General features: G+C 40.8%; 1 protein-coding gene across 11 annotated transcripts in view; it reads left to right on the forward strand.

Annotated features, from left to right (window-relative positions):
• Grm3 (glutamate metabotropic receptor 3) overlaps nt 1-19,925 on the forward strand; it is a 281,504-nt gene that overhangs the window by 210,635 nt on the left and 50,944 nt on the right. For all 11 annotated transcript variants that reach the window (XM_063285522.1, XM_039107014.2, XM_039107009.2 and 8 more), the window contains 2 exons: nt 2,913-3,979; nt 9,146-9,320. In XM_063285522.1, coding sequence (XP_063141592.1) covers nt 2,913-3,979; nt 9,146-9,320 — 1,242 coding nt within the window. The remainder of the gene's footprint in view (nt 1-2,912; nt 3,980-9,145; nt 9,321-19,925) is intronic.

Consider the following 19,925-nt stretch of genomic DNA (forward strand, 5'->3'; position numbering starts at 1 on the left):
CCTCTTCAACACAACTCTTGCACAGGCTCAGGGAGTATTACAAAGAAGTGGGCAGAAAGACTGTGAGATCCAGAAGACCAGCAAGTTTGCATGTGAGATTATATCTCCTATATATGAAAGGGAAACTAAACCCATGATACTAAAACAATATGGCTACCTAAACAAGATCCAAACAATAACAACACCAGTTAGACAAGCAAACATGAGAGGAAGAATTCTTAATAGGCTCACTTATGAATAAAGAACTATAAGCAACTAATGACTGCTGAGAGAGGTAGAACTAGTCTTCTCAGGAATGAACCCCCTCATTGCATATTCAACACCACATGGATAGCCCTAAAATCATATACACACAAGCAATACTAAAAGGACTTAGCAGTTGTGCTTATATATTTATGAGTATGTGTGTATGTGTGTGTGAGAGTGAGTGCGTTTGTGTTTGTGAGAGAGAGAGAGAAAGAGAGACAGAATAAGAAAGAGAGAGAGAGAGGGAGAGAGAGAAGGAGGGAGAGAGAGAGGGAGGGAGAGAGAGAGAGAAGGAGGGAGAGAGAGAAAGAGGGAGGGAGAGAGAGAGAAAATATACCAATAATCAAAGAAAAGGGGGCACAATTTAAGAGCAAGTAGGGAAAGGGCACACAAAGGCTAAAGGGAAAAGATATGAAAGAGATTGGAGGGAGGAAAGAGAAAGAAGAAATAATGTAATTATATTTTAATTAAAATGAAAAATTAAGGAGAAAAGCTTCTCCCCTTAGTTCATTGGAGCTCTATTACTTCAGTGTAATATTTCTGAGACATTTAATAAATATAAACCATGGTGCATTAAGAATAAATTGTATTGAAACTCATTTTAAAAGTTATTCATGGTGACAGTAGACACATAATCAACTACTTCTGGGAAAGAGGAAAAACTTCAGATGTTCAGACCAGCTGCTCTCTGGGAATTTTCCAAAGACTTAGAAAATGGACAGTGCCAAGTGCTGGTCTCAACTTGGAGAGAGGTTCTAAGGAGGGGTGTGTCCAGGAGCATCAAAAGGACAACTAGAAGTCAAATCATGGGTACAAGCTGACAGCCTGTGTTCTGCTTGAGACTGCTCTCCAGATAGTTCTGTGGATAGCTCTTGGCTGTGTAGCTTGTTCAAGGCAGCTATCTGATTGAGAAGGCTCTCTGCTCATGACAACTCTCTTATGCTAGAAAAAAAATTCTAAAAAAGCTCTCTATGCAGTTCTTTCTGAGTAACTCTCTCTTGCAGACCAAAGCCCTGTCTTTTATTTACATATCAATTCAGTCCTTTCCTCCAAGTTCCCTTTTGACTATCCCATGAACCAGCATTCTAGGATCTTAGTCCCTTGATTCTTAGAAATGATAACAAGTATGTTTTTTAACATAGTAGTTGAATTCAGAAATCTGCCTGCCCTTGTAAGCACAAATGATAAGTTTAGCTGGGTTTCCACAAATCTTGTCCAGCAATCACAACTCCTTAAATCCCATTTTCTCCTTCCTTAGTATCTTTCTGACAAAGTGGCTCATAGTGCAGCTGCCTATGTTCTTTTAGGTCAATGAAGCTCCTCATATAATTCATATTACATACCTATATTTGCACAATTGAGAAATTATATGTTTTTGAACTCATGCTTTCAGAGTTATTTCTCACAGCTTTAAGGGCTCTCTTGAAGGTCATAGCATTTACCATTTTGTTGAGGAACATAGAACACCCTCACCTCCCAGACTCATGCTGCTTCTAATTGCCATTGAGTTGTTAACCTTAACTGGGAAAGCATTCCCTGAAGGAGGAACATGAAAATATGTGCATTATTATACAAACAAGCCTTACGACCAACAATTATCAACACTCATGGAGGCCCTTGCCCTGCTGCTCTAGGGATGAGAACTATGTCACAATGTCCCTTCCACAGTGGCCATGCAGGACTTGGCAGAATAGGATCTAGAACATACCAGTGTCTGAGCACTCCTCCCTTTACATTTAAAGTAACATCCAGTTGCAAATATTCTACAAACTATTTTGCATATAATATAGCTAACCAAGAATGTCACCATATGCTTGTAACCACAGCATTCAAAATACCGAGGTAGAGAAATGTTGAGTTTGAAGCTAGCCTGGGTAACATAACACTATGTGCCAAAAGCTACAAAATGACGATAAGTTTCAACTCTTTTCTGTGTGACTCATCAGAAATATTTAAATGCATGCATTATCATTTATATTGAATCTCATTTCAAGGAGAAAATTTCTTCCTATTAATTTTATATTGTTAGGGCTGGAGAGATGGCTCAGAGGTTAAGAGCACTGACTGCTCTTCTGGAGGTTCTGAGTTCAATTCCCAGCAACCACATGGCGGCTCACACCAATAGCTTCTTCTGATGTGTCTGCAGAGAGCAGCAGTGTACTCACATACAGAGAGTAAATAAATCTTTAAAGAAAGGAAAGAAAGAAATGTTATATTGTCATGAAAATACTTAAATGATAGAAATGTTAGTGGTTGTATGTAAATAAGTATGAAATACACATGAAGTTCTGCCTAATAACTGTTACGACGCTTTAAAGAAAATAACACTTCACATCCCACAGAGCACAACTCAGAATTTGCCAATGCTTTTCTGTTCTATAATACCCTTTTTGAAGGCAGCACGGTATTGTGTTCATTATTGTCGCTGGCATTTGGCACTTATTAGACACTCAGCAATGTGAAGTGAGTAAATTTATGAATGCGTAAGCACTCTGGAAGCTTTTGATGTGTGGCTTTTGATGGTAAGTGCTAAATTATGTCAGCCTTGCTATCTCTAGTCTCTGTTTCTTCAGTTCTGCTGAGCATACACCAAAAGTAATTGACTGATGACATGTGAGACACCTAAACAAGTGTTCTTTTCTTTTCTTTCACTCTGTGTATCAAAGCTCCATTCAACCCAAATAAAGGAGCAGACAGCATTGTGAAGTTTGACACTTTTGGAGACGGGATGGGAAGATACAACGTGTTCAACTTGCAGCAGACAGGTGGGAAGTATTCTTACTTGAAGGTTGGCCACTGGGCAGAAACCTTGTCTCTAGATGTGGACTCTATCCATTGGTCCCGGAACTCAGTCCCCACTTCCCAGTGCAGTGATCCCTGTGCCCCGAATGAAATGAAGAACATGCAGCCCGGGGATGTTTGCTGCTGGATCTGTATCCCCTGTGAGCCCTATGAATACCTGGTCGATGAGTTCACCTGTATGGATTGTGGCCCTGGCCAGTGGCCCACTGCAGACCTATCTGGATGCTACAACCTTCCAGAGGATTACATCAAATGGGAAGACGCCTGGGCAATAGGCCCGGTCACCATTGCCTGCCTGGGCTTTCTGTGTACATGCATAGTTATAACTGTTTTTATCAAGCACAACAACACACCCTTGGTCAAAGCATCAGGTCGAGAACTCTGCTACATCTTGTTATTTGGAGTTAGCCTGTCCTATTGCATGACATTCTTCTTCATTGCTAAGCCATCGCCTGTCATCTGTGCGTTGCGCCGACTTGGGCTTGGGACCTCTTTCGCCATCTGTTATTCAGCGCTGCTGACCAAGACAAACTGCATTGCTCGCATCTTCGATGGGGTCAAGAACGGCGCTCAGAGGCCGAAATTCATCAGCCCCAGTTCTCAGGTTTTTATTTGCCTGGGTTTGATACTGGTGCAAATTGTGATGGTGTCCGTGTGGCTTATCCTGGAGACTCCAGGTACTAGAAGATACACCCTTCCAGAGAAGCGGGAAACAGTCATCCTGAAATGCAATGTCAAAGATTCCAGCATGTTGATCTCTCTGACCTATGACGTGGTCCTGGTGATCCTATGCACTGTGTATGCCTTCAAAACGAGGAAGTGTCCTGAAAACTTCAATGAAGCCAAGTTTATAGGCTTCACCATGTACACCACCTGCATCATCTGGTTGGCATTCCTCCCTATATTTTATGTGACATCAAGTGACTACAGAGTAAGTCTTTGGGTGCTTTCTCCTTTTCCTTAGTTTGACTTTCTTCTCTCTTTTGTTCTTTCCATTTAACAATGTTTTGTTGGGTAGAAGGTAAGATAGATTCCTTTTACTTCATTTCAAGGATGAGTCAAATAATTACAAATGCCATAATTAACCTCAGTGTGATGTGAGAAAATTAATTCACCATGCTTTAGGACACTTAATTAGTGCTTAATTTGTTCAGAGCTGCCGTGCAGCAGGCACAGAAGGGAAGATGGCTAGAACTGATGGGCCATTCAAGTAGTTTATAATCTAGCGAGGAATAAAACATAATACATACACATAAAAACATCTTAATTAAATTTAAAAGGCAAGAGGCAAGAGAATGAGACTTAATCACTAAAATCCCAATGAGAACACTTGAAATTGGACACAAGAGGATGTCTACAAGAGATGGATCTATAAATTAAAAGTACCATTGCCACATTAGGTCAAGATCAGTATAAATCTCAAACTTTTATTCATGCTTCATTACTTCCCTCAATGGATGAAACACAGTCTACTTTGTATTTCCTAAGCCTTGTTACATATACAAACTGTGCATAGCTGTGTGCCACTGAATAGCTAAAAACTTTACTATATATGTATGTATGAGTAACCTAATTAAGTCATTGTTTATAGAGTCTTACATAGAGTTCAAATTTATAGACTTCCATCAATTACCATCTCTTACGGGGGAAATGTCATCACTCCATCATAATTTCCCAAGTTGTTGAGCCATTCATAAGTTAATTTTACTTTAGTAATTCTAACTGTAGTGGCTTTAGTGAGTAATAAGACGTCTTCCTTTTTCTGGCAATTAGTTTTTATTATCTCTCTTTTTTCAGTCATCATAGATCTTAGTTTTCCACAGGCCTGTTTCCTTGTTATAGCGTGATTTCATAAAATTAAGTACTCCACAGAAAATAACTGTTCCCAAATCTTCTGTTTACTAGTAATTACAGCATTGTCCACAATCTAGAAACCTGAGTCTCAAAAGGAAAACGCAGCAAATCACAGACCTTAGATAGGGAAAATTCAAACAAGCAAACAAAAACACCTTTAAAGGTATCCATGACACATTATGTGAGTATTGTTAATAGCAATAGATTGCATTCTTAGGGATATGAAAAGGCTCTCCCCACAAAAAAAGTTAATTATATGAGATAAAGTGTGTTTATGAATTTAATTTATTATTCTATATTGTTTTCATATTTCAATGTATGTTATATATGTATATATATGCATTATGATTAACCTCAATATATAAGAAATTTAATTCATTGTTTTAAAATATATATAATTATATATAATATGATACATTATATATATATTCTGATATTCTGTGTGTGTAATTATATATGTAGTGTGTGTGTGTGTGTATGTGTGTGTGTAAATTCTACCAACTAAAATAATGTTTTAAAGGACAGAATGGTTAAAGCCAGGGATCAAGAGCTTCACAAAGGCTACTGTCTTTAATTTATCACAACTATATGTCTAAAACCTGTGGACTGCATAATAATCAATACGAATTAGGAATGTAAGTTTAACATTAGAGTGGTGCTCAGATTTTTTTCATACTCAGATATTTTAAAACAACCTATAAAATATTTTAAAAACTTTAAGAAAGGTAGCACCGTGATTTGATCAGCAAAATTAAAGGCAAAATATATGAATCATGAAAAAGGTTGAAAAGTCAGAGTTTCAGAGTGAGATGGAGAAGTATTGTTAATAATTTTAAAAGCCCTATCCTCAACTGTTGTCCTATATGTATACCACCCTATGCATCAGTATGGATAACTGATGTGTTCAGTGCTGTTCTAGCACTATTACTGATCTCATTCCTAGTTTAATTATTAACATTATGACAATATTATTATATTGTCACAGACTTTAACATTATTTCTGATTTTAAAAACATGGCATTAAAATATAATTTCTCTTAATTATGTCAGGGTCCCCTTAAATTTGTATCAGAAATAAGTGCCTCGCCTTTGGCCCAGCTCCCCCACCCCCACCCCCACCCCCACCCCCACCCCAGTAATAAAGGTAGGTAAGAGGTAAGAGGATGATTTGGGTCCCAGCATGACCTACAAATTAGATTTTCTCCCTCTTCTTGAGTTCCCCAGCATACTGTATCTGGTGAAATATATATATATATATATATATATATATATATATATATATATATATATATATATATCACTATCAAATGGAACTCATGGATGAGACAATCAAAGGTCTCTGGGGTGAACTTATTACTATTACTTTATAAATGGGCATAGTATCATCCTACCTTCTGAACACTTATTTTTATTCCTATGCATCAATTTAGCTTTTAAACCTCAGCAGAGACTGCTCTTTTCAGTGGGTGATGGTTAAGACAGTCTCACAACTGGGCAAAGTGGAGAGAATAAGTAACTGTAGAGTGCTAGTGTCTAAATGGGACATCTATATCACACACGTATACACACAGGCACACAGGCACACACAGACACAGGGACACAGACACACACATAGGCACACACATGTACACACAGGCACAAACAAACACAGACACACATACATACATTCAAACACACACACACACACACACACACACACACACGCATACATGTACACTCACACTTCAAAAACCATCGTGGAAGAGAGGGAGAAAATAAAAGCCAGAGTTTGAGGAACACTGCTGTGCAAAGCACTGTCTTTTGGACATGGTACACCTAGTACATCCATGAACTCACTGCAACTGAGATTGTCTGCATAAGACCTACACAAGACTGGGCCTGTTACCATTTCATCATGTGGGAGAGAGAAGTTCATGAGGTGCTCTCCACCCCTACCCCAAGGGACAGTTAAGGGTAGCTGAGATAAGACGGTTGCTCTCTCCAATGGTCTAACCACGAGAAAGTTGTTCATATTCTAGCAAATAGTTGTCCATCCAACTATTGTCATCAAACAGGAAACTCAATGTAAATTAAGTGGATCATACACAAAGACAAGAAAGTAGGAAGGTAACTTGTTTAAAGGATCAGTAGAAGACGGAAGATAAATGAGACAAGGGGACACATGGTAAGAAGAACAACACTCATTCTGTACATGCATTCAACTGACAAATAGGAAGGAAAAGAATTAAATGAGAGGAAAAAGAAGGAAAAGTAAAGCTAGTCAAGTGCAAGCATGAGTGCTACCCGGCTTCTCATCTGTGAATAACTGAGGGCTTTTCTGTCCAGGAATGTACTCAAATAGCAAAAGCTCCTATTTGTACCCAGATTCCACTGAAAAAAACTGAAATGTTTGTCATCTTGAAAAGCCAACTTTAAGGGATGAACCTTGAGAAAGCACACTGTAGCCTTCTTTATGTCCTAAATGCCAAGTGATGTGCACCCACAACTACCAAATGCCCTGTACCCACAACTACCCAGTGCCCTGTACCCACAACTACCAAATGCCCTGTACCCACAAGTACCAAGCATTCTGTGCCCTACTTCTCAAGGAAATAAGTCAAAGTTAAGGTGTCTCATCTGTTTTCTGAGGTCTCTGAAGTTCCCTCTTTTCATAGTAATTGAGGGTCAAATTTCATGACCCTGTGCAAAAACGAAGTAAAACTCTCTACCTTATCAGAACAAATGTAAGTTGTTAGTATAAAATGGAAATGAATACTACTGTGGAGAAAACCACCCAGAAAAAGATTTAGAAATGATCAGGGCATCAGAAAAGCTATTCTCTTTCAACTCTTCTCCTATAACCCAGCATTCAGTCCCCTCTCCAGACTGTCCCATTTAACAGGCAGAAAATAGAGCACTGTCCGAGGACACCAGGCTGACCATAGAGTGTCCCCCACATACTTGTTATTGATCCTTATGGAGTTTCTTTGGCCCTTGAGACCCTTATACTTCCTTTTGTAAGAAGCCATATCTCAGTTAGAATTCCATCCTCACTGTCTAAACTGCCAAAGACTGCAGTTTATGAGATTTTATTGTACTTACTAGATAACAAGTTATCCTACCAGCTTCTTTGATGCCGACAAAAAAACTAAAAAGTACTTCTTAGCGACATCAATAGCAATAGCCAGACTGTGAGCATTCCCAGCTGACTCTGAGCCTCAGCTCTCACACAAAGGAATTCACTGGGAGTAGACTCTATCTGTATCTTCTAAGCTTTGTATGTGAATATCCATGAAAAGCACATCCGGAGGTAGCACATTTGCTTAGGACATATGTAGAAACATGAGCCCCACACAGAATTATCTCTCAACAGAAATTGTTGTTGGGTTGGATGAGTGAGTTTAAGGACAGTAGAAAAATCAAAGGTGACTCCCAAGTGTTTTAAACACCGGGTATGGCTCAGACTGGGACTCTATGGAAAGGAGATGAAGCCTGGGTTATACACTCTTCCTTTATTCCTATTAAATACTAAACATAATGTGTGATAGTGACAGTTGACTATGTAAATTTGAAAGCATACAGATTAGGTCTGAACTAGTAAATGCCTGGATATAAACAGCATAGCGGGTATCTAGGTCATGAGAACTTAATGATGAAGGCGAGATATTAAAAACTTGAGGTCTAAGACACTCTGGACCTTAAAGTTCAGGTAGAAGGGATCAGGAATAATCTCCCAGTCTAGCAAAGGATATGTCTAGAAAGCCAAAATAAGAAAATGATTGCTGATGTCAAACGTTGCTATAAGTTTAAAGATAAAGTCAGAGCCATAGGAAATGCTGATGTAAAGTAGAAGAGCTGAGGATAAACGGACTTTTAATCATGTGACTTACCAAAGGAACCAAGTTCCTTGACAGCAGCCACCTGCAATCTGGTCCTCCCATCGCCTAATATTTGTTTTACTATTCCAGAGTCTGCATAAACATCATTATACAACTATAAAGAAAACAAGAAAGTCTATGTGAAGTCCTGGCATGCAGTCAGGAGCAGCCCACACAAATGATGCTTGCTTTGCAATCCAAAACAGTGTTTTCGTGAACATCCCAAACACAGAAGAGCCAACATAATTAACACACAAACTGAGCTATTCTAGGAACTGAGTAATGATCGATCCTGATGGTCTAACTTGGGCTTGTCTCGGGTTCTCTTCAGTTGACTGTACAATGGAGTGTATGACTGGACACTCATTAGCCAACCTCTCTTGTAGGTGCAGACGACAACAATGTGCATCTCCGTTAGCCTGAGCGGTTTCGTGGTCTTGGGCTGTTTGTTTGCCCCCAAGGTGCACATCGTCCTGTTCCAACCCCAGAAGAATGTGGTCACACACAGACTTCACCTCAACAGGTTCAGCGTCAGCGGAACTGCAACCACCTATTCTCAGTGTAAGTATGGAACTGTGCGGATTCACTCGTAAATAGTACCACTAGGGCAGCCGAGATATCAGGGCCCAACGAAGCATGCCTATGCCCAAAAGAATCCCAAATCAGCATTGATAAGTTCTATTTTGCATTAGAGTGTATATCAGGCTACAGGGTAAGGTTACAGTACAGAGCAGAAGACTCACCATGTCTCTTGGGTGCCAGGTAGAGTCTATAAAGGAAGAAAGCCATTCAACCCATTAATTCAATTAAGCTTTCTGAACAGATTGTGTAGCCAATATGATCAGCCTTCTAATCTTTTTGCAATAGTCCCCTGGGATGCCTTAGGGGTGTCTAGGAGTTGCCCTCTGCCTCACTTTACTCAATGACTAGAGGGAGGCGCTCTTTAAAGAAGCCTCAATGTCAAATCCATGTTCATGTAAATTGCAAAGGATCAGAGGAATGGGTACTGGCTAACCCCACCCATTTTTGAAAGTTCAAACATTTCTATTAACACAGGAAGCTAAGGGTCCGGAGAATCTTCTCAATAAGGGCACTTGTGTAGTCCTGTTTTACTGTTAACCACAGTAAAATCCAATTAACATCCCATGACAGAACTTTGGAAAGCGCTAGCATAGATCTTCCTGACTCACTGACAGAGTGATTCCTAGCTGAATGCAGCTGAGAGGCCTGTGAGCAGGATTCCAGGATCTCCACTGGCCAGTGACTGAAACACTGTTACTTCAAAACACACGACTCAGACTTTTGAGATTTCTAAAGCACAGAGGTATCTGAAGCATACTGCTTTTTAAACGGTTCTTAGTTAATTTGTGGTATAAAGTAGAAAAAAATTTCACTGACAGAGTGTGAGAGAGAACGAAATGGAGCCACAGGGGAGAGAAGTCTTAGAATGTCAGAGAAAAATGACTGCTTCAAAATTTTGCCTCCAGTCAATTAGAAAGAATACTTGGAAATAGCTCAGCGTCACAGGCAACAAGTGAATTAGTGGCCCCAGTTTCTCCAACAAACTATAGAATATAACAACGTAGTGGGGCAACCTTTCCCCAGCAGAGGGGAGACTGACAGGGTGGGAGCCCACAGATGTTCTGAGTTGCAGCATATACCCTTAGCTCGAAGCCCCAAGCCACTGTGACTCAGGGATCTACACACTTTCTACCAAATTCCCAGGTTTTCCAGCAGGGAAAGTAAAACCTTTAAAATAGAGAAACACATTTACTTCTTAACTAAACAAAATTTCTATAGCTAGCTAGTTCAGTCAATTAAAAACAAAAACAAAAATTGAAAACCTGACAATAAAAATAAGGTTATTCACAGACACTATCACTTACCCCAGTATTTTTTATGTGATGGGCATTATACTAAATACTGTGTGTGTGTGTGGGGGGGGTGTGGGTGTGTGTGTGCACGCACACATGTGCTTGTGTACATGATATTTAATGTTCACAACTTTTAAGATGAGACACGTGAACAGGGTCATGTGTTTTTAAAATACCTGAATCAGAGTTAAGCAACAGTACTTCTGATGTCCAACCAGTATACCTAACTGCAGTACCATGCTACCTCTCCCAGAAAGCATGCAGGGTTACTCCTGATGCTAGGTGCTTAATGGCTCTCATGAGGAAGACCCAGTGACATTAGTTGGAGGAGAAGTTTCCCTGGGGTCTATTGATAACTCAAAGCTCTAGTGGATCTTGCAGATTGATCTGAACTACTTAACATAGTCTTTAAGTCATAACAGACACCTGTAAACCAGACCTCAATAACACAGACCTAGTAACATGTTCTAATACACATAATAGAAATTATTAAATTCCTGAAAGAAAAAAAAAACCTTGTACTCCTTACCCAATCAAATCACACCTCAGAAATAGTAAAATATTCATTTACACAAAAAAATTGAGAAGTGCAGCTGTGTCAGACCCACAGCTGCTCTGTAAGCTAATCAAGTAAGTAATGGTCAAATTCGTGCTTTACTGTCCACCCAATGTAATGTTTTCCACATTGTTATCTCTGGAGTGTTTCCAGAGCTCATCATTTCAACAGTATTGCACTAACTAATTTATCCCAACCAAGGAAGCAGTGCTTTCTAGCAAAATGAAGAATTTGTACAATATCCATTTCAAATCGCATAAATAACAAACACACTCATCTGTAATTCTGTGTTTAATGTAGCTTAATTTTTGCCAATTGATTTTATCCTTATGCTATTACATGTTCTAGTTTGTAGCTAAGAAACTTGAGAATCGCTTGAGTGTGTAGCTAGCTCAAAGCTCTTGATTATTACTGGAATAACATAGGTTTTAACTCTTATTATTTTTAATTTTCAAGACAGGGTTTCTCTGTGTATCATTATAGAAATCTATAGTTTATAAAAATACAAGATTACATTGTAATTTAATGACAGTAGCAAAAACGTATCTTTAAGGCAGTGATCTTCAACTTTTTAGTTTTGTAAACTTTTAAGATAATTTTTGAAATTCCTATTAATCGAGGCAGGACAGAAACCATTACAGGCAGAAACCGAAGCAGGTTTGAAAACTTTATCTCAACTGAAAAGCATGTTCAGAGACCTTTTCTTCAAGTCGGATTGCTACCCTCAATCAAGATAGTAGTGAAGCTGGGACTTTCCACAACACTGACAGCTGGCAGTCATTTGACTGCTCTCAACCTAGATGGCAATAACACTATAGCCAGTTATGTGTCTGCCCTTAAGCAAGATGGCCCTGAAACTATTGCTCTGTCCATCCTTTAGCAAAGATCAGATGTCAAGGCACTTGTCTGTTACATCCCAGAATGGAACAACATTTCGAGAAGCATGTAGTAGCTATGTATCAGCAAAGAGACAAATAGATGTGAATGTGAGGAGATTCCCCAAAACACCAGAGCCTCTGGTGCAGCGGCTCCCCTGCTCAGGTCCGAGTATACAATCCAGGCACTACCCAGCCCATCCCCTGCTGCAGCTGGCTTAGAGCTGGTGCGAACTAGAATGGAAAGAAATCAGAGATAAATAAAATTTAAGAAGTTGAAATTTAAGACTAGGCAGAGCAAGCTACATCCAAAAATAAAATCTGGGGAGTATTTTTGAGCTGCAGGAGCAGAGAGCAAGAACAAGTAGTTGGAGGGCTGAAAGCAGGTGCAAGTGTAGGACGGCTACAGTGGCCTGTAGCTGGCAAGGGCAGGGAGGAGTCTGGAGAAGCTGGAGGAGGAAAGGAAGCTGAAGAGGCCAGGGGAGTAAGGGAAACTGAAAAATCTGGGGGAACAGACAAGGTTGTAGAGGCTGGTCCGGGATGGTAAAGAGGAAGCTCATTAGCTGGATCAAGGATAGTGGAAGTTGAAATTTTATAGCTAAGAGGATCTGTGTTAGGAAGAACAAAGAGGAGGTTTGGAGTAAAGGCAGGAAGAAGCTTGCAAGTAGGAAACCTTCCATTTTTCAGATCACTGGCAATAGTCAGAAAGGTCCTTTAAAATAATGGGATCAAAAGTGCTATTAAGCATCTATTTAGAGTCACTATCTAGTGGGTATTGGGGCTAAATTTGATTGCAACAGTGTCTGAGTCTGAAGCCTTCCAGTCAGATACTGGTTTTAAAGGTTCGAGGTTCTCCAGGAGGCTACCCAGTGCAGAGCCTGGAGGTACCAATGGAGATGTGATACCCATAGGTGAGAATAAAGGTTATTACTTGATATCCCTTGCAGCATCCCAAGGATAGAAAAATAATAACAGAATGTGAGTGGAACAGGCTGGCTTACTAGGTAACCAGGGACCAGTTGTGGCAGATGCCTGAGAAACACCGAATGCCCAGGACTGGGATTTTTTTTGAGAGAAAGGAGAGAAAATCTTGAGTAGAGAGAGATCTCATTCAAGGGAAGAGGTTCTAAGGTAGTGGGGGTGGGGTGAGCAAGAATGGCCAGCAGTAGCCATGAAAACTGTTCCTCTGTGACTCCTCCAATGAGACACTGTGAACTCAACAGTCGTTCCCTCAGGACCAGAGGGCCTTTTATAATAACCAATGTGGGAACTTACAATGTTTGGATGGAGAGATTCACTGATCAGATGGCTGGAAGGTGAACCTGAGAAGCCAGCAGTTATTTGTCAGGATGGGGTCCAGGACTGTAGGCTTCTCCCACTTGGCAGAATCCACGAATTTAAGAATCTGAATCACAACACATGGTATGATGCGGTGGGATGAGATGCCTTTGGGGGTCCATGCTGAGGCACTCCCCCCCACCCTGCATGCCAGGTATCAGTTATCTGACAGGTCTAGTATAAAAGGAAGTTTATTTGGGACCTGAGAAGGACATCTGAGAAGGGGAGAAAGAGGCAGAGAAAGGGGACAGAGAGAGAGGGAAAGAGAAAGGAGATAGAAAGAAGAATCCAGACAGAAACATGTGGGGAGAGAGGAAATGGAGAGGCAGAGAAACAGACACACACAGAGACAGATAGACAGACAGAGACACAGGAAGACAGAAACTGAGAGACACACACAGAGAGAAGTCTAAACAGTCCTTTTATGTGTGTGCCAGGCTCATACCTGGTTGGTGCTAGGTAACTGGCAAAGCCTAGAGGAAACACTAACGGTCCTAGAACTCACTCTGTAGACCAGGCTGGCCTGAAACTCAGAGATTCGCTTGCCTCTGCCTTTCAAGTGCTGGGATTGAAGGTGTGTGCCACCTCTGCCTGCTGGCCTATAACAAGACCTCAGTAACTTAGAACTGGTAGCATGTAGACTCTGTTTTGTCCTGACTCACAGAGATTATACTTTCCATTTCAATAAATTAAAGCTACTGCCATGAAATTCATGTGTTAAATTCTTGAATATTTCCATATTCCAGTGGCCTATGAGGATCATGTACAAACAGTAATTAAATGTTAATCCTAATATTTCCCGGAGAAAAATGAATTCCACCACTTAGGGTTAAATTTCAAGCAAGCTTTATTAAATATTAAACATTGACCAAAAGATGGATTTTGGTCAGGCCCATTCCCTGGACTTTCTCAGTTAAGTGGTGCTGCCCGAGGCACCTTTCTGAACAAAACTCATCGGCCACTGTACTTTCCCATGAGACTTATTTTCCAAGAACTGCAACTCTCAGCATTCCAGGAAGTTACCTGGACCTTGGGCAGGTGGGGCTGACAGGTTAATTTGAGGCATTACACTAAAACAGAACCCCAGACCTCATGAAGCTTAGTGTCTAAGGCAGTTTTTTAATAGCGTAAAAAGGTAGAGTCAACTAATAAGTCAAAAGATTTGGTGTGTTCCAAAAAAATAAAAGTACAATGTCTTAGGATGTATTTATTGTATTAAAAAAATAACAAAACATGAGAATAAATGATGATGTATATATATTTATCAGATAAAATGTGTTTATTGGGGAAGTCCCACACCGGCGGATCCCGGACCGCAGCAGCTCTCTGCTCCCAAACCCCGTGGGAGAGAGACCTCACCGCCTGATCAGGTGGGCACTCCTGAGGCTGCAGAGCGGAGGAGACCACCAACACTGCCCACCCCTGCCCACATCCCTGGCCCAAGAGGCAACTGTATAAGGCCTCTGGGTTCCCGTAGGGGAGGGCCCGGGAGCGGCAGGACCCCTGCGCCTGAGACACTGCCGGAACCTGAAGGAAACAGACCAGATAAACAGTTCTCTGCACCCAAATCCCGTGGGAGGGAGAGCTGAACCTTCAGAGAGGCGGACACGCCTGGGAAACCAGAAGAGACTGCACTCTGTGCACATCCAGGCGCCAGAGGAAAACACCAAACGCCATCTGGAACCCTGGTGCACGGAGGCTCCTGGAAAGAGCGGCGCAGATCTTCCCGGTTGCTGCCACAGCGGAGAGGACTTAGGCAGTACCCCACGAGCAAACTTGAGCCTTGGAACTGCAGGTAGGACCAACTTTTCCCCTGCAAGAAACCTGCCTGGTGAACTCAGGACACACAGAGGCAAAATTCCTCTAAGGCCGGGCACTTCCTGTGTTTACCGGAAGTCCCACACCGGCGGATCCCGGACCGCAGCAGCTCTCTGCTCCCAAACCCCGTGGGAGAGAGACCTCACCACCTGATCAAGTGGGCACTCCTGAGGCTGCAGAGCGGAGGAGACCACCAACACTGCCCACCCCTGCCCACATCCCTGGCCCAAGAGGCAACTGTATAAGGCCTCTGGGTTCCCGTAGGGGAGGGCCCGGGAGCGGCAGGACCCCTGCGCCTGAGACACTGCCGGAACCTGAAGGAAACAGACCAGATAAACAGTTCTCTGCACCCAAATCCCGTGGGAGGGAGAGCTGAACCTTCAGAGAGGCAGACACGCCTGGGAAACCAGAAGAGACTGCACTCTGTGCACATCCAGGCGCCAGAGGAAAACACCAAACGTCATCTGAAACCCTGGTGCACGGAGGCTCCCGGAAGGAGCGGCACAGATTTTCCCGGTTGCTGCCACAGCGGAGAGGACTTAGGCAGTACCCCACGAACAAACTTGAGCCTTGGAACCACAGGTAGGACCAACTTTTCCCCTGCAAGAAACCTGCCTGGTGAACTCAAGACACAGGCCCACAGGAACAGCTGAAGACCTGTAGAGAGGAAAAACTACACGCCCGAAAGCAGAACACTCTGTCCCCATAACTGGCTGAAAGAAAACAGGAAAACAGGTCTACAGCACTCCTGACACACAGGTTATAGGACAGTCTAGCCACTGTCAGAAATAGCAGAACAAAGTAACACTAAAGATAATCTGATGGTGAGAGGCAAGCGCAGGAACCCAAGCAACAGAAACCAAGACTACATGGCATCATCGGAGCCCAATTCTCCCACCAAAGCAAACACGGAATATCCAAACACACCAGAAAAGCAAGACCTAGTTTCAAAATCATATTTGATCATGATGCTGGAGGACTTCAAGAAAGACATAAAGAACTCCCTTAGAGAACAAGTAGAAGCCTACAGAGAGGAATCGCAAAAATCCCTGAAAGAATTCCAGGAAAACACAATCAAACAGTTGAAGGAATTAAAAATGGAAATAGAAGCAATCAAGAAAGAACACATGGAAACAACCCTGGACATAGAAAATCAAAAGAAAAGACAAGGAGCTGTAGATACAAGCTTCACCAACAGAATTCAAGAGATGGAAGAGAGAATCTCAGGAGCAGAAGATTCCATAGAAATCATCCACTCAACTGTCAAAGATAATGTAAAGCAGAAAAAGCTACTGATCCAAAACATACAGGAAATCCAGGACTCAATGAGAAGATCAAACCTAAGGATAATAGGTATAGAAGAGAGTGAAGACTCCCAGCTCAAAGGACCAGTAAATATCTTCAACAAAATCATAGAAGAAAACTTCCCTAACCTAAAAAAAGAGATACCCATAGGCATACAAGAAGCCTACAGAACTCCAAATAGATTGGACCAGAAAAGAAACACCTCCCGTCACATAATTGTCAAAACACCAAACGCACAAAATAAAGAAAGAATATTAAAAGCAGTAAGGGAAAAAGGTCAGGTAACATATAAAGGCAGACCTATCAGAATCACACCAGACTTTTCGCCAGAAACTATGAAGGCCAGAAGATCCTGGACAGATGTCATACAGACCCTAAGAGAACACAAATGCCAGCCCAGGTTACTGTATCCTGCAAAACTCTCAATTAACATAGATGGAGAAACCAAGATATTCCATGACAAAACCAAATTTACACAATATCTTTCTACAAGTACAGCACTACAAAGGATAATAAATGGTAAAGCCCAACATAAGGAGGCAAGCTATACCCTAGAAGCAAGAAACTAATCATCTTGGCAACAAAACAAAGAGAATGAAAGCACACAAACATAACCTCACTTCCAAATATGAATATAACGGGAAGCAATAATCACTATTCCTTAATACCTCTCAATATCAATGGCCTCAACTCCCCAATAAAAAGACATAGATTAACAAACTGGATACGCAACGAGGACCCTGCATTCTGCTGCCTACAGGAAACACACCTCAGAGACAAAGACAGACATTACCTCAGAGTGAAAGGCTGGAAAACAATTTTCCAAGCAAATGGTCAGAAGAAGCAAGCTGGAGTAGCCATTCTAATATCAAATAAAATCAATTTTCAACTAAAAGTCATCAAAAAAGATAAGGAAGGACACTTCATATTCATCAAAGGAAAAATCCACCAAGATGAACTCTCAATCCTAAATATCTATGCCCCAAATAAAAGGGCACCTACATATGTAAAAGAAACCTTACTAAAGCTCAAAACACACATTGCACCTCACACAATAATAGTGGGAGATTTCAACACCCCACTCTCATCAATGGACAGATCATGGAAACAGAAATTAAACAGAGATGTAGACAGACTAAGAGAAGTCATGAGCCAAATGGACTTAACGGATATTTATAGAACATTCTATCCTAAAGCAAAAGGATATACCTTCTTCTCAGCTCCTCATGGTACTTTCTCCAAAATTGACCATATAATTGGTCAAAAAACGGGCCTCAACAGGTACAGAAAGATAGAAATAATCCCATGCGTGCTATCGGACCACCACGGCCTAAAACTGGTCTTCAATAACAATAAGGGAAGAATGCCCACATATACGTGGAAATTGAACAATGCTCTACTCAATGATAACCTGGTCAAGGAAGAAATAAAGAAAGAAATTAAAAACTTTTTAGAATTTAATGAAAATGAAGGTACAACATACCCAAACTTATGGGACACAATGAAAGCTGTGCTAAGAGGAAAACTCATAGCGCTGAGTGCCTGCAGAAAGAAACAGGAAAGAGCATATGTCAGCAGCTTGACAGCACACCTAAAAGCTCTAGAACAAAAAGAAGCAAATACACCCAGGAGGAGTAGAAGGCAAGAAATAATCAAACTCAGAGCTGAAATCAACCAAGTAGAAACAAAAAGGACCATAGAAAGAATCAACAGAACCAAAAGTTGGTTCTTTGAGAAAATCAACGAGATAGATAAACCCTTAGCCAGACTAACGAGAGGACACAGAGAGTGCGTCCAAATTAACAAAATCAGAAATGAAAAGGGAGACATAACTACAGATTCAGAGGAAATTCAAAAAATCATCAGATCTTACTATAAAAACCTATATTCAACAAAACTTGAAAATCTTCAGGAAATGGACAATTTCCTAGACAGATACCAGGTATCGAAGTTAAATCAGGAACAGATAAACCAGTTAAACAACCCCATAACTCCTAAGGAAATAGAAGCAGTCATTAAAGGTCTCCCAACCAAAAAGAGCCCAGGTCCAGACGGGTTTAGTGCAGAATTCTATCAAACCTTCATAGAAGACCTCATACCAATATTATCCAAACTATTCCACAAAATTGAAACAGATGGAGCCCTACCGAATTCCTTCTATGAAGCCACAATTACTCTTATACCTAAACCACACAAAGACCCAACAAAGAAAGAGAACTTCAGACCAATTTCCCTTATGAATATCGACGCAAAAATACTCAATAAAATTCTGGCAAACCGAATTCAAGAGCACATCAAAACAATCATCCACCATGATCAAGTAGGCTTCATCCCAGGCATGCAGGGATGGTTTAATATAAGGAAAACCATCAACGTGATCCATCATATAAACAAACTGAAAGAACAGAACCACATGATCATTTCATTAGATGCTGAGAAAGCATTTGACAAAATTCAACACCCCTTCATGATAAAAGTCCTGGAAAGAATAGGTATTCAAGGCCCATACCTAAACATAGTAAAAGCCATATACAGCAAACCAGTTGCTAACATTAAACTAAATGGAGAGAAACTTGAAGCAATCCCACTAAAATCAGGGACTAGACAAGGCTGCCCACTCTCTCCCTACTTATTCAATATAGTTCTTGAAGTTCTAGCCAGAGCAATCAGACAACAAAAGGAGATCAAGGGGATACAGATCGGAAAAGAAGAGGTCAAAATATCACTATTTGCAGACGACATGATAGTATATTTAAGTGATCCCAAAAGTTCCACCAGAGAACTACTAAAGCTGATAAACAACTTCAGCAAAGTGGCTGGGTATAAAATTAACTCAAATAAATCAGTTGCCTTCCTCTATACAAAAGAGAAACAAGCCGAGAAAGAAATTAGGGAAACGACACCCTTCATAATAGACCCAAATAATATAAAGTACCTCGGTGTGACTTTAACAAAGCAAGTAAAAGATCTGTACAATAAGAACTTCAAGACACTGAGGAAAGAAATTGAAGAAGACCTCAGAAGATGGAAAGATCTCCCATGCTCATGGATTGGCAGGATTAATATAGTAAAAATGGCCATTTTACCAAAAGCAATCTACAGATTCAATGCAATCCCCATCAAAATACCAATCCAATTCTTCAAAGAGTTAGACAGAACAATTTGCAAATTCATCTGGAATAACAAAAAACCCAGGATAGCTAAAGCTATCCTCAACAATAAGAGGACTTCAGGGGGAATCACTATCCCTGAACTCAAGCAGTATTACAGAGCAATAGTGATAAAAACTGCATGGTATTGGTACAGAGACAGACAGATAGACCAATGGAATAGAATTGAAGACCCAGAAATGAACCCACACACCTATGGTCACTTGATTTTTGACAAAGGAGCCAAAACC

Source organism: Rattus norvegicus, chromosome 4 (assembly GCF_036323735.1).
Source record: "Rattus norvegicus strain BN/NHsdMcwi chromosome 4, GRCr8, whole genome shotgun sequence".
In the NCBI taxonomy this organism is placed as follows: Eukaryota; Metazoa; Chordata; class Mammalia; order Rodentia; family Muridae; genus Rattus; species Rattus norvegicus.